This window comes from Perognathus longimembris, chromosome 1 (assembly GCF_023159225.1).
Source record: "Perognathus longimembris pacificus isolate PPM17 chromosome 1, ASM2315922v1, whole genome shotgun sequence".
Lineage (NCBI taxonomy): Eukaryota > Metazoa > Chordata > Mammalia > Rodentia > Heteromyidae > Perognathus > Perognathus longimembris.
Genome location: NC_063161.1, coordinates 85,937,071 through 85,958,438, shown reverse-complemented (window position 1 = coordinate 85,958,438; position 21,368 = coordinate 85,937,071). Strand labels below are relative to the sequence as shown.

The window sequence follows — 21,368 nt, the reverse complement described above, 5'->3', positions numbered from 1 at the left end:
CCACACTAGCTTCTTCAACTGAGAGTAGAATCTGTTGTTTTGGTTTGGTTTTTGTTTTTGGCCTGGACTGGACTGGAGCCATCATACTTCCAATCTCAGCCTCCCAAGTAGCTGGGATGACAGGAGTATACCACTGCACCCAGCTGTTGGTTGAGAAGATGTCTTTTTCTGTATGCCTGGGCTGGCCTCCACTACTGTCCTAATCTCAGGCCTCCCAAGGAGCTGGGATTGCAAGTGTGAGTCACTAGCATCTGGCCTGTGTGTAACCTCTTATTTCTATGCATCGGACCTGTTAGAACTGAAGATAGCATTCTTTTCTTTTTTTTTTTCCTTTCCTCAACAGAAATCGGAAACTGTACCCTTGTTTCCCTCTTGCATACCAGTTATTATTCTGGGTTTCTTAGGATGCGAACTTCACAGGTGGCTGTATGTATTTATTATGTTACTGATTTTGGCAACACAATGTGAACATCTGTTCTTTCCCATTCACCCCTTTCCAGATGTCCCCTAGCTGTGCTGACCTCTGCACTGTGTAGTGTTGTCATCTGGTGGATTGTGTGTGACTACATTCTTCCCATCCTGCTCTTCTGTCTCGATGGTTTCAGAGCACAGTAGCCATCAGGACCTTTGACAGATAGCTGCTGTGTAAGTGTCCCATTCCATTTTTCTACTGTCACTTGCTTTCTGTTGTCTAGTATGGTCTTCATGATGCATGCTTTTCTCTTCTGGCTCTTTCCTGGCTTGGCTTTGCCTGTTTTCAGAGATTCTTTGTCTGAATCTTTTCAATGAGTGGGGTGGTGGCAGGGAGGGAAGGCCTGTTGATTTCATGGCAAGGATGTTAAAAATAACATGCCTTGTTTCTAAGTTCTACTTATCCTTAATAGATATTTCAGAATACTTGTTTATAAGTTCTACTTACCCTTGTTAGTTAGGACATTGAAATACAGAATTCTTTCTCATTTAAAAAAATGTTTAGTTACTTCAGGATAATTGATGTGGTTTCTGCTGTTAGCTATACACCAGTCCTCTAGTTTCCTCTACCTTCAGTATGTCCTCTCCAGCCCAGCAAAATACAATTTGGGTTTTGCAACCTTGAAGTTGGTGAAGGCTATGTCCTAGTTCCTGTCATTGTACAGCAGCTCTTCCCCAAGTCTTCCATCTTTAGTAGGCTGGACTGTCTCCTCTCCTTTCCTTTCTTTCCCTTTAGGCATACAGCCCATATGGTTTAGAACCTTGATGTTAGATGATAATAGGGAAGCAAAAAACGTGGTGTGCTTGTTTGTGTTTGGGACATTCTTCTTGAAGGCCTCTGGGCTCACTCTCCTTTCCCCTAGATAGCCGGCATGTCTTTATTAGGTGGCCACAGAGGTCTTTCATCCTTGAAATGGAGCTGCCCCCACCCCTGCCTTGATGAAGACACTTCTTTCTGCAGAGGAATGTGGGGAAGTGTGGGGTTCTGATCCTCCCACAGCAGAACACATCCCTGTCCTGGCTGCTGCTTTGCTCCCACCACCCTCTTAGGTCTGGGTTTCATTCTTTATTTTCCTTTCACTCATATTTGAAAAATGTCTTTTCTCTTCCTAACTTGGACTTGGAAATCACAAAAGCACAAGGAAGTTCTTTGTAGGATCGCTTCCAAAGTAGAATTCCATTGCAACCAACTCTGGTACTTTGTGGTTTCACTGAGTGTTTTCATATGGTGAAGAAAGATTTAAAAAATGAAGCTGAAGCCACTCTTCTCAAAATTAAAGAAAAACCTTCTTAGCATATTTTTATTTATGGCATTTACTTGATTATCTTATCAGACAACCTTATGGTCATATATCTGCACATGTGTATTTCTAATAGACTCCCCCCCCCCCCCCCGCTTTTATTCTGACTCAAGCACCATGCATTATGTAGACAGTTTTATGTGGCAGAGTTGTCTTCAATGGGTGGAGTTGTTGCTAATAGGCTTGTCCTCCCCAAGGTCTGTTTAAAAAATGTCCCCATCAGGCTAATTCCTTTTCTGTGTTGTCTTTTAGATAATCTCTTGTTATTGATGTTGGTCATTGCAGTGTACGACCTAAGCATTCAATTTAGCCTGCCTACTTGGAATGCACAGAAGCAAAATGCTTCCCTCCAATGTTAACAAGAATAATCTTTGAAGCCAGGACTTCCCCCATGACTTCTCTATAAAGAGACTTTATTTATAGGGACTCACTGTTCCATCCTACTTGTTCATCTCTTGGCTTGGGAGGTTGCTGCTGTCCAGAGGTCCCTTTGCTGTTAGCCTTGGACCCTCGGACCAGAATTGCACTTTTACTTTCCTGTGTCAGACACAGGCATTGGATGGGCATTGTAGTGCGTAGCACCCTGGGGCCATCATCCTGAAAGGTCTCATGAAACGGTTCTCAGTGGTACCTATGGAATAGTACATAGTTATCCTAGTGGATGGGTTTCTTGGAAATGGACGTCTGGTCACATTAGTGACTTAGTAGGAGAGATACATGGCTTTTTGCTCTTGTTTTTCCCACATGTTTTACATTGTAGATGCAGATCGGTGATACGTTGTAGATCTCAAATCCGAGAGGGCTGGGGCTTCAGAGACTTTGCAGAGAGAACAGTGAGTAGAGTGTCTAGCAAGAAAACAGGACAGAGGCATTTTTGTAAGCAAAGACGGGAAAAAGTACATGTACTGAATATGGTTTGGGAAAACCATGTGATTGGCCTCATTTAGAAGATGGAAGGCAGGGAGGCTCCTGGTTCCTTTTGGCAAGGAAACACTTCACTCCCGCCAGCTTCCCTCACCTTATCAGGCATTACTTCTAGGCTATCACTGATAACATCTCACCCTAGCTGCTAGGGTTTCTTCTCATTCTACTGCTGCATAACCCAAGATAGGGGAATTTGTTCTTGGTGTGACTAAATCCTAAATTTCTGTCCTTATCTGAGTTTCAAAGCCTCACAGAAATAGTTAGCTAATTATATCATTTTATTACACCAATTTTATAGAGGAAAATTATTTTTAAAAAATAGACTTCTTGCTGAGGAAATATGTCGTGATTGAGCAGTAACTTCTTGTTTTGAATAGGGTTTAAAATTTCAGTGGTAATTAAGAAATGAAGACTCAGATTTTCCAAAGAGGCAATAATTAGATTGGTTCCTTTTTTCTCCTATGAATGATTTTGAAGCATAGGATTTAACCATATTTGGGGGCATCAGTGAAAAAGTCATAGTATTTCAGGACCCTCCTTTGGTCTAGTTGAGAGAGAGTGGCTGACGGATAGCCACTGGTACTCTGCGCCACGGCTTCAAAATGAGCCTTGGAATCATATCTAATTGGTTTGGTTTTTCTCTTGGCAAAACTCTAGATTGAAATCTAAAGAACTACCTCCTTGCTGTAAGGTCCTCCCCGGGAGGGCTCCATGCAGATGCTCCCCACCTGGCTAAGTCTCTACCCAGTTACCTGGGTAACGGGGCCTATGTGGCGGCAGTTACTTCCCCTTCCCTGAGGCCACATCCTAATCTACCTGGCCACACACCCCTGCCCCAGTCCTAGGTAAGGCCGGGCCAGGCAGAGGTTACCCCTCCAGCCAAGATCATCTTGGCCACAGGCCAGCAGTTCCTAATAAACTTTCTCTCCTGCCCGAATACCACATGGTGCTAGCAGCTGAGAGTGAGTCTTGCTGGGCTTCAAGGTGCAGCTCAAGCTGCCACTTTCCCTTCAGCGTGATGCCCTAGGCTGTGACTGACTCCAGACTGCTTGGGCTCCGGAAACACACTGATTCTCTGAGTGATGATCTGTTCAGCCTTTTACTAAATGTCCCATGAGTAATCTGTCACCATAGGAACTGGTATTAACTGCCATGGTGGTAACACAGGCTTTTGAAGCAGGATTTGCGTGTTAATGTAATGGCTTCTTTTGTACCCTCATGAGTTAAAGTCTTACAAGTTCTAAGAGGCTCTCCTGAATGTTTGTGAAGCTTGGCATAAATCTATCAGTATATATGCCATGCAGTTTTTTTTAGCAATGGCTTGCTAAAAATCATATCAAATCTTTGATGCTTTGTAACTTTCCCTGTAACAATTTAATGAAGTATAAACAAAAAGACCTCTACTTCTGAACCTGGTGTTCCCTGTGTCATTTATCTGTTCTTTCTGATTCATGAATTTGCCTCCTGGGCAATCAGCTGTCAAAGGAAGATTTCACAGTATTCAGCAGCATTCACATTCATTGTTAAGGTACTTGGAGAATTAGTAAATGCTGTCTAAACAAAATGAATCTTGGCTTGAATATATTTTTGAGATTTTATGCATAATTATTATTGACTTAGTGTTTTCACAGCACTCTCTGACCAATGATGATTTATGTAGTTGTTTTCTAAGTTTATATCCATATTGCTTGAAACATGACTACAAATCTCAAGTTTCTTTTTACAGATTTGTTTGACTGATGTATTTCTTTGGTTTGGGAGTTGTTTATTTATTTAGTTGCCATTTATTTCCCAAAAGCAAAGCACCCTGGTTATCTTCAGATGGAGTTGATGCTTCAAAGGCCTTGGCGTAAAAATGTCATAGAGTTTTTGTTTCATTTAAGTGTGGTTATGGAAAATCCTATGGATTTACAAAATTCAATTTGGTATCTAAGTGCCAAAATGCCTTCCTCTGTCAAGTATTTATAGATTGTTTCAGTGAATATAATCTCATTTTTTCCAACTGTTTTCAGAGTAATTCTTCAGTCCAGTGTTCAGAGCTGTAAAACATCTGAACCTAACATTTCTGGCAGTACAGGCATTACTAAAAGAACCACCAGATCTGCTTCGAGGAAAAGCAGTTTTAAAAGGTGAGAAAAGAATCCTATTTTTTTTAAATGTTCCAAGAACCAGTTTTCAGTTGAATTTCTTTGAAGACAGGAGGAAGTAGAGTCCCTGTGATGAGAAATAACTAATCAAATGTGCTTGACCTATTCACCTGTGAACATCTGGATTGTTTGAATGAAGGCTTTTGTATTATTTTGTTGTTCAGAGGAAATTCTTAGCACTGAAAGTGTGTTCTCTAGATCACAATAGAGAAAAGTTGAAAATACTGTTCTTAGAACTTTTAAAATTAAGTATTTCCAAAGCTCTCTTTCAGGGTATGAAAGAAATCTTGCCACCCATATAGCAGATAGAGAGTATAACTGTGGAGAATTAGCTGCAAATAAGCACACATGGAAATGTGGTAGCTGGTCGGTTTGGGGGCCCTTCTTGATCTAACCACTCCTTCTGCCACAGTCCTCTCCCAAACTACTGCTACCCTCATCTTTGCCCACTGGCTGTCACTTCCATTAGGTACAGGCTGGGGTGAGAAAACAGACAAGTCTTAAGACCAAATCACTGGCTCACTTTTTGTCTTTGGATGGTTCGTTTATCATGAACTAGAGGCAGACATAATTTTTGAGATATTTGGAAAGCAGCGCCCTCTTAAGAGAAGAGTGGACACCTCGCCTTGTTCATGCCTCTTGCCTGGTTTGGGCAATTCATGGAGCACTCATTTTGTGCTTGTGATAAAGTGGATCCCTTCTAATAGACCATCAGTACCCTAGAGATAGTCAGAACCAGATTTTACATTGTTCCCTGCAGTTTCTTGTTTCTTTTCACTTCTTCATGTTTGGAGGCTTTATTTTTTTAAATTTTTTTATAAATTTTTTTGGCCAGTCTTGGTTCTTGGACTCAGGGCCTGAGCACTGTCCCTGGCTTCTTTTTGCTCACGGCTAGCACTCTGCCACTTGAGCCACAGTGCCACTTCTGGCCATTTTCTGTATATGTGGTGCTGGGGAATCGAACCCAGGGCCTCATGTATACAAGGCAAGCACTCTTGCCACTAGGCCATATCCTCAGCCTGTTTGGAGGCTTTAGATTCTTAGGCCTTCCTGTCAGTGTTGAATTGGTCCCTGGGGCAGACATTAGTAGCCATGAAGATGCCATGTGACCCCAGAGCTCTCCCTTGGCATTGGAAGGAAGGCTCAGTTTTGTTCCTTTGCTTCAGGGCTGATTCTTTGGGAAAATTTTATTATAGACACACTCAGGTGATAGCCGTATATGGTGCCCTGGTGTCAGTATTTGAGAATTGTCTGCATTGATTCATAATTTTAATATTTAAAACTTTTTTTTAAGAAATATACCCATTATTTATACCTTGGGTTTAAAAAAAATGTTCTTACTTTATGATTTCACTTGACAAGAAAATTTTAAAAATATAAAAGAATAAAGATTTAGGTACACTAACAAGGTTGCTTTTAAAATTAAGCAATAGGAAATGATGGTTAAATTATATTAAATTTTTTATTAAGTCATCAATGTTGGGCCTTGCTTGTGAGACAAGCACTCTACCATTGAGTTACTCTAGCCACTGCCTCAGAATTTAACACCTTAAAGAAATGCCTCTGAAGCACTTATAAAAATCCTGAGGTATTACTCTGATGTTTTAAGTATATACTCTGCATATTAGAAATGTATAGCTAGCTGCACATCAGTGGCTCATACCTGTAGTCCTAGTTATTCAGCAGGCTGAGATTTGAAGATCATGGTTCAAAGCCAGCCCAAGTAAGTAAGTCTGTGAGACTTTGATCTCAAATTAACCAGTAAAAGCCAGAAGTGCAGGTAAGTTGAGGTTCAATTGGTAGAGTGCCAGATTTAAGTGAAAAAGCTAAGGGATATCACTCAGGCCCCAGCAACAGAACCAAAAAGAAAGAAAGAAAGGAAATCTACCTGTATACTGTTTACACACACACAAATTTCTATATATGTATGGAAATTAGGTAAAGGAAAAATCTACCACAGTATTAACATTTTTACTTCTGGGTGGTAGGATAGTTAGTGAATTTTCCCTCCTAATGTTTCAATAGTAAATGGCAGTAAAGAGAGTCTTTTTACAGTCTGCTATCTCTTACTTTTTAAATTCTGCTTTTTTGCCTTTTGGGTCATTAAGGTATAGAGACCAGGAGCCCTGAACAAGCTCACTGAGTTGAACACACTGTTCTGAGGAGGGGTAGCTATTCATACATCTCTGTCTAGATCTCATGGCTTTTATGTCACCCACATGTCCTCCAGCTGTGTTTCTCTAGAGAGTGGTTCCTCTTTGCAATGGGCAATTCCTGAGAGCCTGGAGAGCATTGCTTGGAGAGTTGTGAAGTCGATTTGGGGCCGAATATGCTGGGCTGACAGGCAGACTGGCTTGAAGCAGTTTCCGAGAACTTGGACAATGCCAAAAAACCAGAGAGATGGAAGGGATTTTCAGAGATAACCTAAGAGGCCAAGAAGTAATACAGAGAGAACTCATTGGAGTTCCTCCTTCCTTTCTTGTGGGCTTTGAGAATGTTGGCCTGTGTTTGTTTCACTGTAAGTGATAGCCACCTGTATCTTGCAAAAGACAGGTGGGGTTATGTATATCCTCCCCCTGGAAATAATGAGAACCAGAGAGAGCCAGGCTATAGGCTTAGAGTTTTTATCCTACGCTATATTATTCAAGTTTGGTTGGAGTGTAATGAAAGAATTAATACATGGGTACACAATCTGACTCAGGGGAAAATAGTATGAGTAATTCTAAAGTACGGGGTTGAAATCTTTTCTTTAAACAGCAGTCCAAAACCAAAAAAACAACCAGCAGACACCTTTCCTATCAGTGGACTCTTACTCACCTTCAGGGTGCCAGGCTCGCTGCTGCGGGGTGACTCTGGGTGGGAGGGGTCTCTCTTGCAGGTCTACATCCTCACTCATGGCCGTCTCTGATGTGTAGGAACTTGACTGCATTCCCACACCCTGATGTGTTCTTCAAGGCATCTTAAGGTGGAGACCCCACTAACTTCCTTTTGCACTGAATTGGCTCCTTTAGTTTTTAACAGTTTACTGAGAGACACCTTATCTTTGGAGAATTTCACCCCAAACTTACTAAAAAAGCATTTCCTAAGGGGTAAGGTCTTAAGTAGTTCTTTCCGCTGGAGCTGCTATTGCAAAAGATCATGCCACCGTGTATCTCTTTGGGCTTAAGCCACGTTCAGACCTAAGTGGTGTGGCACTTGGCACTTCAGGCTCACGGTGGAGCATGTGGCCTGGGTTGGAGGGGAGAGGGCAGAGCACTCACTGATGACACTGTAACTCTTTCTCCATCCTTTTCTCAAGTCCCAAAGGGAAATTCATGGGCTTTTACAATTCAAACTTTCTATTATAGCCACAAATCCATGTAAGTGTTTCTTTTCTTTTCTTTTCCTTCCTTCCTTCCTTCCTCTTTATTTTATTTTATTTTATTTTTTTGTTTTGTTTTGGTGCCAGTCCTGGGGATTAAACTCAAAGGCTGGGTGTTGTCTTTGAGCTCTTTTGCTCAAGGCTAGCTCTCTACCACTTGAACCACACTGCTCCACATGCAGCTTTAGCTGCTTAACTGAAGGAGACATGAGTCTCTATGACTTTCCTGCTCAGGTTGACTTTGAATTTCAGATCTCAGCTTCCTGAGTAGCTAGGATTACTTACAGGCACAAGCCACTGGTGCCGGGCTCCTGTTTCTTTTAAGAATGAATAAATTTAGCCTGGTGTGATGGCGCATTCCTGCTTTCAGACACTGGAGAGGCAGAGGCAGAAGGCTGCCAGTTTGAGACCAACCTAGGATACACAGTAAAACTCTATCAAAACAAAACAAAGAAACACCCCAACAATAAGAATTAATACATCCAGTGAATAAATTTTAGTGTTCTGAAATAAAACTATGAAGAGAACTCTCAGAGCAAGTGTTGAGAGTATCATTGCACCCCCAGTAGACAGCTTGCAGCCAGCCACCTCATGTGCTAACTCACCTCCGTTCTTGTCTTTACACAGATCTACTGAGTGCATGTTTCTGCTTTTGCTATTTCATTTTATCTACTTCATCCCATTTTCTAAAATCTGTCATGCATGCGACTTTTTTATTCCAAGTGCTGTCTTTGGGAACCAGCGTGCTCCAGCTGCCAACACAACCAAACATCCATTGGGGGTGGGGGGGTAGCGGCGGAGTGGCTGGGAGAGAGGGTGGATACTCAATTTTGGTGTTTTGTTTGTTTGCTTTTTTAACCTCCAAAATTATGAGTGTTTTCATGAGTCCTTCTCTGGGAACAGCTCCATTTACTTCTGATTTTGTAAAAGTCACCACCATTGTCTCTCACCCCAGGATCTCAGATCTTGGTGTGTATTTCTTTCTGTTCTGTCATTGTCTCCAAAAGTACATCAGTGTAGGAGTCCAGGATGTGGGCTCCCATTCTTTTGATAAATGCTGGTTTCCTCTGATCTTTAAAAGAATTAATGTCCCTTTGAAATTGCAGATATTTTCCCATTTAGCTTCATGAGCTGACCAAACCTTCTTACTCTATAATCTGCTGGGGGTCTCTAAAAACCAATCAATCAATTCAGCATCTTCACTCCAGCTTGGAAGTGATTTTTCCAACTCCCTTGCTTTTGTTTTTCTCCTTCTCTGAAAAGTTGCTATTGTAATGAATGTGTAGTGGAACCCACTGGGGAAGGAAGGAAAGGAGGGAGATAGGGTGTGGGAATCAGGGTTGATTATTGGCATGCAGAACAGGACCCTTGGGTGTGCCTGCCTATGTAGGTCCCCTCGTAGGTAGACCACAAGTACACCAAGGAAGGAAGGGCCTGGCGGAGCTGGATACTACTTGAGACACCAGAGGTTTTTCTGTGACCAGATTCTGTCTTTTGGGGATCATCCAGTAATCCTTCTTTCTCTCTCTTGGTTCTTCCCACTTTCCCCACAGCCTGGCTCCTCAGAGGGAGAGAAGGAGGAGGAGCACTTTGCAACAAATGCCTCTGGTGGCGTTATGGTACTTTCACTCTCTGCGCCCTTGCCCTCTATCTTTGGTTATTTTCATTTACTTCCTTAGTTTGTTTATTTTATTTTATTTGCAGAACTGAACGTTTTTTTTCTGCTCTGCCTTTCTCTCCTGTGTGTCTTTATGTTATGGTTGATATTGTACTGTCTTCTCAAATATTTGTCATTAAAAATGATAAAAAAAAGTATTTTTAGCATGTCAATATTTTTATTATGTTGCCTTCCTTGTCTTTTATGACTACCTCTGGGATACTTAAAAACCTTCATGGTAAATTTTTTTTTTCCTCCTCAGTCCATCCATTTCAAGGACTAAAACAGTGTTGCGTTAAGTTGCGTTAAGCCAGTGAGACCAGAACTGAAGGAAGATTAGGAACAGAAAACTTCAACAGGATTTAGCACAAAACTAAATTGCAAAAGCCTTAGTTGCTTCCCACCTAAGAAGTTAATGCTGAAGAGAATGTCCTTGGAGTTTGTCACTCAAGAGTTTGGGGCGCCATGGAACGACTTGAAGGGCTTTCCTTCTTTTTTAGAACTGTGTCAAGTTGAACAAGAAGGATGCTGTTGTCTATGTATGTAGTCTCAGGTGTAAATATCCCAGCCCTCTGCCAGCCCAGAGGGCTGCCCAGTCCACGCGGTGCATGTATTTTCTGTGATGGCAATCATGTTCACTGTTGGCTTTCAGATGAAGGGTTCTTACATAATTTATTTTTACCCTATGTCCCCTGTGTGGAGATTCATAAAGATGAAGCCAGCACTGCTAAAGTGGTATTCTGTGTTACAGGATGGTATTGGGTTTATTCGTCCTTATTTACTCTCTGTACTACTGTTGTCACAGTCACTCTGTAACGTACCCAAGCTGTTTGTCTTCCACCAAAGAGTGCTTTATTGACAAGAATCTGTGAAAAATCAACCAAGTTGCATGTTGAAATGCCAAGTGGTACTTGGATCACCCCAAATTTACTAGAGAATAGTAATGGAAGCTTTAGATGACTCTGCAGGAGGAGCTGGTATGCACCTTTGTTAATACTTTGTAGAGTCTTTGTATTGTTACCCCCTTCCATCCCAGCACCAACCTCCAACCACTCACACAATCTTTGGTTCTTCCAAATTTCAGCTGTTCTTAGTAGCAAATGCATTGTTGCCTTTGGCTAGGGACTACAACTATTTGCAGAGTGCCTTCTCCCCTTTCCCTCCTGGGACACAGCAGAGCCTGTGACATAAAAATACAAAAAAAAAAAAACCACAAAAAAAAACAAACAAACAAAAAAAAAGAAAGAAAAAAGAAACAGGGCCCATAATGAAGAGTTTGCAATCATTCTTGTTACTTCCCCAATAAGAAGTAATGGCTTTACTTACTGGTAACCAGTTTTTGCCTGTCCTTGTTTTGAGGCTGGTGGTTTTGGACAGCCATCTTAAGACAGATGAATGTATCAGAGCAGGTAATGCCACTGAAAAAGCTGCCTTTCTCATCATTGGGATGAACAGGTTCAAGCGTGTTAGTGCAGATAGTAATTAACTGGAAGATGGTGGCTGCCCCATTTCAGGGTTTCTACCCTTGGAACACCTTGGCTGGTGTTCAGTGAGAATGGAGGAGGACTAGCCCTCAGGGGCAAGCTGCTTCCCCCTCAGGCAGGATGGGAATGGGATGGCCCCAGCATTTAAACTGTGGGGACTAGAAAACAGTAGTGTTTCTATTCTGTAAGTGAATAGGCATATGTTCTCAGTGGGAGTAGGAACATTCCATTTACTGTGCTGAGAAACAGTACTGTGCCCATGCATAAAATACTTAATTCTCAGGGCAACTCTTCCTCCCCTAAACACTTGCAAAGGTAGTGCTGAGGACCACGGTAACATCACAGCTGGCCTTGTGGGCTGCCTACCAGGTTCCTGCTGAGATCTAGCCTCCCTGAGAAGAAGCCACCTGGGTCTTGATCAGGAGTACAACTTCTGGGCTTCAATGGTAATTAAGCACAGTGCTTTTTTAAAAATAAATTATAAATTGCCTTTTTTTATGTTGGCTGCTCAAGTCTCTGCTTTGAATTGCTATCACTGTGGCTCCTGTATCCCTGTGTTTAACTGGCTCACCTAAATTAGCCATAGGAAACTTGTGGCTTAGTGGACATATCATTGGAATACCCAGGTGACTAGGAACATACTTGGGATGGATTGCATAGCAACAGTGATGAACTTCCTGGAGGTACTGGGAGTTAAGAAGTCTGTGGTCTGACTGATGGGGAGAGTTCTTCCAGCTCTGAAGAGTGGACCCCTACCCTCAATCTGAAACCAATACAACACCCAGAATCTTCAAGTTCTTGTTACAGAACACCTTGCCGCTCTGTAATAGGAAATAGTGCATGTCAGAGGGTGAGGTTCTTTGAATGAGGGTCTTAGTTATGCTGTTCCCAGTGGAATTAAAATTAAGAGATGAATATTGACAGATGCCTATGGAGCTTTCTGAGATCTCAGATCATCAAGGGTCAGGGAATGACCAAAGGAACTGGGCTCCTGGAAGTGTAGACGGGGCTGGATCTCTCCTGCTGGTGGGGAAGAAGGGGTGGTGAGCAGTGCCTCATTCAGGGTAGCCTTACCTGTTCACTGTGGCTGCTTCCCAGCCACATGCTGCTCTACCTGTCTGCAGAATTCTTCACTTCTACACTTGATGCCCTTAGCCTAGTCCCTACCTGCTGGCCCCACACGCTCCTACCCCTTCCTAGGGGCAGTTTCTACCTCTTGGCATGGGTCCAGACAGGTCTTTGAGGTGAGGCCTTCCCAAGTGTTCTCATGAGGCCAGTGCATTTGCTCCAGTGGAATGATGTGGCTTGTGAACCTGCAGCTCCTCTGGGCACCTTGTGCCAGTAGTTCCCAGAACCTTCTCTCTGGCTTGAATTACCACCCATGACAAGCAAGCAGTGTAGTCATTTACTGTTTGTCCTATTCATCTAGTTTCTGAAACTTGGGATTGTGTTTTGGAAAGCAGCTCATCAAAAACAACCTTAAAACTGCATTGTATTTCTTTCATAATTCTTTTCTACTGAAATGCCCCAGGTGAGGCTAGCTACTGCGCTTCCATTTCCCCAGATTGGAGTATTCCCCATGATGCTAAGTGGAGGTACTACAGATGTGTTTCCAAGAAGGGACAACTCACCTATACTGGGTAGAAAATTACCTCCTAATTACCCAGTAGAACTAACAGTCAGTCATTGGAGCAGAGTACTGCAGTTTTATATGAATAACTTGCGAACTTTTATCTAATTGTGCACTCATGTACAGGTTACTAAAAGTTTTAAAATGTAACTGATTAATCAGTATTTGATCAATCATCATCTTGATTTTTTTAATTAAAGTGTATATTTCTAATCATATTTTTAAAGCTGAAAGAACTGATTGAATGTTTATTTTCCTGAAGGTATTTTTAAGATAAAAGCTTCATGATGCCTTGTAAACTTTGCATATATGTGTAGTTTGGTATGTGTTGTCGCATTTGAAAATCTTGTGTAACTAGTTTTATACAAAATACTGAGTAGTGGAAATTGTATAATTATAATCATGTAATTAAAAGTATTAAACAGCCTTTTTGTTTACTGTTTTCACTTACGGGGTATTAGGAGTTATGGCAGGCAGTGGTTAAAACCTGAAGCAAGACATTGCCCTTTTATATTCGTTGTTAAGAGCCATTGTAACAAAAATCCCACAGATTGGGGTGGCTTACACAGAAAATCCCCTCGCCACTGGATGCTGCAATTCCAGCATCATGGTGTCAGCAAGTGGCTTTGTCCTGAGGTCACTCTCTGTGCCTTACATATAGACAGGCACCTGCTCACCTGTGTGGAAGCCGCAGGTGCTGCCCTGTGTGGGAAGCACCTGAGACTGTGCTGGGTGACTCACACATGCTAAACACCAGCTCATGCAGTCTGCCCAGGCCAAGCAGTCCAGTGAAGTTCATGAGTTCTGTGAAGGGCTGGTTTCCTAGGAAGCCAACTGCTATCTAGTTTTCACTGGAGGGCTCATGTCTACCAAAGCTATGCAGTGTGGATGCATGCTGCTCAAGTTCCTGGCTCTATAGATTCCTGCAGAGCATTGTCACATCACCATGTGGATAATTTGCTAATCCTCTCTCTGATCCTTCAGTCACATGAGAATAGGATTCCTATTTTAGCAGTTAGAGAATTAAATGAGATCGTATATACAAAGTGGTTAAGGCAGTGCGAGGTGCACAGGTTCCCATAAATTATTTTATCACATGTTTATAGGTAGATAAAGACGGATTTTAATAGGAATTTTTGGTCCTTCTGAATGTGATACTTTAGGTACATAAGTCTATACAACTTGTAGTGGTGTAAGCATTTAGAAGAAGTACAATTTTGATTCAAAGGTGAAAGTCCCTCCACTAAAGGTGAGTCTCTTTTAAGTATGAGGCCAGGCTAAGAGGCTGTTGATAGAGATAAAGGCTCTTCATGGGGCTGGGGATATGGCCTAGTGGCAAGAGTGCCTGCCTGGGATACACGAGGCCCTAGGTTCGATTCCCCAGCACCACATATACAGAAAACGGCCAGAAGCGGTGCTGTGGCTCAAGTGGCAGAGTGCTAGCCTTGAGCGGGAAGAAGCCAGGGACAGTGCTCAGGCCCTGAGTCCAAGGCCCAGGACTGGCCAAAAAAAAAAAAAAAAAAAAAAAGGCTCTTCATGACCCATCTGCTCCCATCTGTTAATTGAGATGGCAGCCAAGGTGGAAACAGCGAGTCCCAGGTACATATTACTACCTCTGGCTGTTTCTGCTCTGGGACCTCACTTTGCCTGTCTGTGTAATTGGACTATTGGGGCACTGTGTTTGCATAGAACACTGGCCATGCCTGATGCCATGTGTGACTTAACCTTGTCTCCCTGTTGTCATCCTCACAGATGGCTCCCTCTTTACTGGTTAGAGTGCAGGGCGCATATTCTCAGAGCTGCATTTTTTTCTGGGTAGTGCTGGTTATTTTCTTTTGTTGTTGTTTTTTAAATTATTTTATTTTTGGCCAGTCCTGGGCCTTGGACTCAGGGCCTGAGCACTGTCCCTGGCTTCTTTTTGCTCAAGGCTAGCACTCTGCCACTTGAGCCACAGTGCCACTTCTGGCTGTTTTCTGTATATGTGGTGCTGGGAAGTTGAACCCAGGGCTTCATGTATATGAGGCAAGCACTCTTGCCACTAGGCCATATTCCCCAGCCCGTGCTAGTTATTTTCTTAGTGTAAATTCTGACCCAAGTATTTTTGGGTCAAAAGCATTTCTTGTATGCCGCATCAAAGCACAATTGATAGGATTTTTCAGAGTAGATTGAGGGGCCTGCACTGTTTGGGTCCAAATCTTGGTTCTATCTGCTCTTTAACTATGATTTGGACCCAGTGAGCCTCCCTAGACCTATTTCGTCTTCCAAATGGAGGTGGCAGTATCTCTTTGTACAAGGTGTGTGGCAGTTCAACCGGTTAATATTTGCTAGTCACTTTGCAGTGCATTTAGTAAAAGCACAGCCGTAATGCTTTCCAGCAGTACCATGACAATGTACAGTCTCCCCTGTTCCCTTCCCCGTAGACACTGGTCCCTGTGTGCAGGTGTTTCCATGCCAGCCCTGTAGCATACCTGGTGAACTTGCCTTGTGTCTAACTATGTCTCATCTCTTCGCCAGCAAGTCTGCATGGCTCTGACATGCGCCTGGATGACTGGTGCTCTGGCCACACTGAAATCTCCAGGTAAGGATGCCCCTATCCTGCAGGACCAGACCCAGCATAGACTGCCTGCCTCCTAGATAGTCACTGTGGCCCCTTTCAGTCTCAGAATGACCAAACATTGGTGGGGAAGGGTGCACACACACGAGTCTTAGGACTTGAAGTCAGGCCTTGGGTGCTGTCCTTGATCATTTATTTTCTCTCAAGGATAGCACTGTAGTGCTTGAACCCATAGCTCCACTTCCAGCTTTTTGGTGGTTAATTGGAGATGAAGAGTCTCAAGGACTTGCTTACCTGGGCTGTCTTTAAACTGTTATCCTCAGAGTTCAGCCTGCTGAGGTAGGTAGGATTATAGGCATGAGCCACCAGCGCCTGGCTCCAAACATATAAACAGAGAGACTTCAAGTGGGAAAAGGGTGGAGGAGGTGGTGTGTGCACTTTGATGTGAAGGAAACCCACCATTTTCCCCATCTTGTGTGTATCTAACAAGGTATCTCTTCAGACAGGACAATTCTTCCTTACATAGGGCTCTCCAGAGAATGCACCCTGTCAGACATAGCTGGTGCCCCACACCTACTCAATGTCATATTCTCAACCACTGGACAGCACACCACCCACCGACATTTCCTGCCAGGCAGCATTCCCACAGCTGCTCCAGAGCCCTCAGGGGCCTGCTGACAGAAGGGACTAGAGCAAAGATTGTGCTTAGGGAGAGTGCAGACTTGGGCTCAGCCCTGGCTGGCAGTAGGGCTCATAAGTCATCAGAAGACCAGGGACCCCAGAGGTTGCAGCCCATGTCTATTGTCCCTGCACCTGGAAGAGACGAGTCTTGTGTCCTTTTAGCAGTGGAGGGAGCAGAGTGGAAATGGAGCAGGCTGGTGGCTGTCCTGCTTTTCTCTTTTAAGTGCTTATGCTTTGGCCCACCTACACCTGAACCTGTCCCCCTGCCCCGGCACAGAAACTCCTCAAAGTGATGCTAAGGGTGGTAATGCAACTGCCATCTCCCTTTTTCAGTGATGGTTGGCTGTCTCGGGCTGTAACCTTTCTAGACCGGCTTTTGCTCTGGCTCGGGATCCGCAGGGCCTAGGCCTCTGGAGTAGCTCTCTCCTGGATGCTCAACGCTGCACTCCCCATCGGAAATCCTCTCCACATGTAATTTAAGTGTTTCCTTGGACTAGCCTTAGCCCCTTTGCAAATGTTTCTGCCTCATTCTTCACAGAGCGCTAGGATTTCAGCTCAAGTTCTTTCTTGAGGTGGTCTTGGTTGGCATCCTAAGATGAAGGTGCCAGGCTGAAGGCCTTCCTGGTAGCAGTTCCATTCACATCCACTAGGGGCCTCCCTGAGCAATTTCACTCACATCTACTAGGGATTTTGCTAGAATCCTCCTCCTTTGGAGCCTAGTGATGGGAGCTGAAGCCCTCCACTCCCCATATCAAGTGTTTTAGCATTTCTGGAGGCATGACTCGCCCACCTGTGGGCTCACTAGCTGGACACCCCTCTTCCCCCAGGTGCTTTCCACACAAATGCCAGGTGAGGGAAAACGTGTGTGAGTGGGAGAGAAGTCAGTTCACCAAGGCCCCCTTTACCTTCTGGGAATCCTTTTAATATTTCCAAGCAACATATTTCTAATAGTCACAATGTTTACCTCCCTCATAAGCCACCTTCATATGATGAACTTATGTGCTCAGGAATTTAGGACTTTCTATATGTACTTTGCCTCATGATTGCTCTGATGCAAGGCCAGTGGCTCCAGTCTGAGCAGCCTCCAACACAGCTGGGTAGGAGGCAGTGTGGGTATGCAGAGGCCCTTGGTTTTTCTAGCAGGATGGTGGTCCTCAACGAAATATTTTCCCTGCCTCCCATGTTTGAGAACTCTCAGAAGCCTCCAGTGGGGATTTATGCACAAAGTGATGCCAGTCCTCTCTCCCAGAACATTACAAATGGTTCCCTGCACAGAGCATTTCTGCAGAGAAACAGGACTTTGGGGCCCCTAGTTGACTGGGTCTGCTCACCCCGCAGTGCCTGCTATGCCTGCAGTATCACCGGGTGCGGGAGCCACTGTGGTTTTGTCGTCATGGGGAATCTGGCCTTGGCAAGGTTTTTCCGGATCAGTGGGAAGGGCCAGGGAAGAGGCAGCAAGAGCCAATAGCCCCTTTGGCCTAAGGTCAACTGCCAGGCCCTTAGGAGAACTGACCTGACCCTGTCTCTATCCCCCCACGTCCCACCTGCCCCTCGTTTTGCCACTTCTACCTGTGTTGAGGTAAACCCACACACTTGCTTCCCTCCCATGTGGAGGAAAGGCTTACCAAGTGCCACTGCTGCACTCGTCTGCAGTGGCCATCATGACAGAGTGGCTGAGACAAGCACATGGTACATAGTGTGTCCCTGCGTTCCCTGCTGAGGGACACACGACCCTTCCTCTGAGTATGAGACTGGGAGAAAGAACCTCTGTCTCCATCGGTTTCCTTCTCTTACTGCCTGGCATCCTGGCCATTACCTGACCTGGGGCTGACACAATGGTGACAGAATAGCACAAGCACCCAAGACATGCTGGTCCCTCTGCAGCAGGGGCAGGGGAGGCAACAGCTGGGTGGAAGGTCATCTTTCAGACCTCAAAGATGGGTGGCCTAGCCTGGGGTGGAGTGGTTCTTGAAGGGTGTGCCACCTGAGGGCTGACACACTGCTGCAGTGGTTCCAGGAGTCAGCGCATTGGTTCCTCTTTGAGGACAGAAATGGTTTCATATAGGCAGGGATGACCAGGAAGTCCTGCACTTTCATCTATACTTCAGATACTCTGGCCTTCTCACTGCATTCACATAATAAACAAACATAGGCCACCATGGGGCCAAGCCAAGTTCACACAAAAGCCAATCTGGGTTGTCTGGGGCAGCTTGAACATTGGCAGCTCTGACAGGTCAGGCCTTGTTGTGGGTGAAGGTTTAGGGTGCAGAGCTGAAACTGGGAAGTCACAATCCTTGCCAAATAAGGGCACAGCAAGAACAAGGGCAAACCTCTCCAAGTGAATCTGCTTATGTAGAGGTGGCAGACTGAGTAGAGACAGACAGGCCTGCAGCAGCAGGAAGAGGGCATAGATATGGCTCAGCTGATTCCTTGGACTTGGTGACACCCTAGGGGTAGTTTAAAGGAACAGCACTGCCCATACATGTGAAATGCTCACAATCCACCCCAATGGTGTGCCGTATCTGGATGACCCAAGGTAATGGGAACCAACCCCATTCAAACTTCAAAGGACGCTCAACCAATACCATACAGGGGGGTGCTTGGCTTGTAAGGTGAAAATACTAAAAGGCCAGTCAGCAGGGTGTGGCTGTAGGTGATTTAACAAGGCAACTGGACCAAGTGTTCAAACCATCTGACCAGCCACTCTCAGAGGCCTTCCCAGGCAGAGGCACCTGCTGCATGAGGCTTCTTGGCTGGTGAAGGTGCGGGTTCTCATCCAGTCAGGGCAGCACCTCAGCCTCTCTGCAGGGGGCAGCCATTACCTCATTCCAGCTCTGTCTGCACTTGCTGCCTTGGCAGTGATCAGCTCCGGAATCAGCTCATGGGTTTAAGAATTCAAACTTGCCTGAGCCCTATTACTGAGAGATCAATGGGGCCTTACAGACTGGCTTTCTCCTGTGGGGTTTATCTACTTGGTTTTCAATCATGAGCCAGAGATACAGTATCCAGAGTGCCCGATCTCATGACATGACCACATCTATCCATTGAAAAGGGCCGGCAGGAAACTTTGATCTAGAAAGCTCTGCCAGTATATAGGTTCCAAAACACAAGGCTTTCTCTGCCCTTTGCTACAACTCAAGTTGTAGGCACAATCTAGAAAGGACATAAAAATAGCATCTATTTGTCCAGATCATCCAGGTGAGCAAACCTCATTATAGAAAGTGCCACATCAGGCTATGAGGTAAGACCAATAGTACAGGGTATTTGGAAAAAATGCAAACACAGGCCAAAGGTGTGCGTGTGTGTATGCGTGCGTATGCGTGCATGTGCCCACGCCAGTCCTTGGACTTGAACTCAAGGCCTGTACTCTGAGTTATGGTGCTCATAATTAGTAGCTCCACTTCTGGCTTTTTTTTTTTTTTTTTTTTTTTTTTTTTTGCCAGTCCTGGGCTTGGACTCAGGGCCTGAGCACTGTCCCTGGCTTCTTTTTGCTCAAGGCTAGCACTCTACCACTTGAGCCACAGCACCACTTCTGGACATTTTCTATATATGTGGTGCTGGGGAATCGAACTCAGGGCTTCATGTATGCAAGGCAAGCACCCTTGCCACTAGACCATATTCCCAGCCCCACTTCTGGCTTTTTTGATGGTTAATTGGAGGTAAAAGTCTCACAGACCTTCTTGCTCCAGCCAGCTTTGAACCATGATCCTCAGCCTCCTGGGTAGCTTGAATCAGAGGCATGAGCCACTGATGCCTGGCTTTAGGCTACAGGCTTTTAAAAATCATTCAAAATAAAAGGCATCTTGTTTTTGCCATTCTTCAAAGCCAAGATAAGGTGGACTGACTTAATGTGATGTTAATCAAACCTGCTGAGTAAATGACCTAGCTTTCATACCACATCAGCTCACTGTGGTGACTAAACCTCCAGGGGAAAGGGAAAAAGGCAAGCAGGTAATATGCCTTTAGCACTCATTCATTTTATAACTAGGCACCCAAAGCAGACTTCTGCGCAAGGCAAACATCCATGACTGTGACAAGTCTCAGGGTTCTGCTTGATTATTCAGTGTAACAAGATCATATCCTTCCTGCTGGCTTACATGACCCAAAGAATTCAGTTTTCTATACACAAAGTTTGGAGGGAATACCAACCTTTATTTGCTCTTAGGTTCCATTTCAGAGCCACCATAGACAGTGCAGCACAGTAGGAAAGCTCAGGCCTGGGTCCACGGTCTAGGGCCAGAAGTGTGACAGGCCAATAGCAGCACAGTGGGGCATTTTCCAGTGTCACAGATGCCTCTGTGTGAGGGGGATAAGACACACAGGGAGAGCATGGCCCTGGCTCCCAAGGATAGGTACCATAGTGGGTGAGTAAGCCAAACTTCCACTGAAGACAGAAGAGCAGCACTGGAACTGGGGTGAGCCTTGGCTCATGCACACAAGGTGTTCTATAAATACTCAGCTGCTGAATTGTGACTAGTGTTAGGGATAAACGGATACATTTCTGCTAGGAAACCTTTTCATTTGGCGAATAACATAATTCTTAAATCATATACTTAATACGCATCCTAAAAACCACTCTAAATATGCATGTATATTCTAAGTGTGTATGCACACACAAACCACGAGGTAGTTTAAATCACCATTACTACATTGTCACAGCATGGTGATCACTGGCTTCATGAAAATAGGAATTCAGGAGTAAAACATTAACAAGTGAACAGTCCCTGAATGCTAGGCTGTGACTGCTTTAAATGGACAGTTCAAGTTCTATTTCCTGTAATACTATAGGACTTATCTATACAGAGTAGTCTCGAGATATCTTACAGCTTAGCTTACTCCACACTTTGGTGGAGGATTCATTATAATCTCTGTACACATTCTGGACATTACCCCTGAAACTCACTGGGGGTTGCTCTGCACTCGTCACCCAATACTGCTCAGAGCAAAAAAGTGCAATGAATTCACACGACACGCAAAAAGCAACATCTATTGTTCTTAGAGTTTGGCTCTCTTCCCCACAGCAAGAAAAGTCTCTTCATAGGTACACCAATGCTGCTCTCTCAGGCCAGAGCCGGGAAGTCTTCAGGGTCATCCGGGTTAGGGGCAATGTCTTGTGTCTAAAGAAGAAAACAAAGACCTGAAATAAACTGCATTTTTA

The 21,368-nt window shown here is 44.3% G+C and overlaps 2 protein-coding genes across 13 annotated transcripts in view; one reads left to right on the top strand and one right to left on the bottom strand.

Moving 5' to 3' along the window:
* Cdc14b (cell division cycle 14B) overlaps positions 1-21,368 on the top strand; it is a 149,797-nt gene that overhangs the window by 95,146 nt on the left and 33,283 nt on the right. For 2 of the 11 annotated variants that reach the window (XM_048331644.1, XM_048331669.1), the window contains exons 13-14: positions 4,709-4,825; positions 10,124-11,088. In XM_048331644.1, coding sequence (XP_048187601.1) covers positions 4,709-4,825; positions 10,124-10,160 — 154 coding nt within the window. In that variant the 3' untranslated portion in view covers positions 10,161-11,088. Of the gene's footprint in view, positions 1-500; positions 646-4,708; positions 4,826-9,757; positions 10,100-10,123; positions 11,089-15,493; positions 15,554-16,543; positions 16,882-21,368 lie in introns of those variants that run through there. The other 9 variants (XM_048331666.1, XM_048331672.1, XM_048331650.1 and 6 more) reach the window with 8 other exon arrangements.
* The window catches only part of Habp4 (hyaluronan binding protein 4), a 35,121-nt gene continuing 34,923 nt past the window's right edge, over positions 21,171-21,368 (bottom strand). For both annotated transcript variants that reach the window (XM_048331696.1, XM_048331686.1), the window contains one exon: positions 21,171-21,327. In XM_048331696.1, coding sequence (XP_048187653.1) covers positions 21,271-21,327 — 57 coding nt within the window. In that variant the 3' untranslated portion in view covers positions 21,171-21,270. The remainder of the gene's footprint in view (positions 21,328-21,368) is intronic.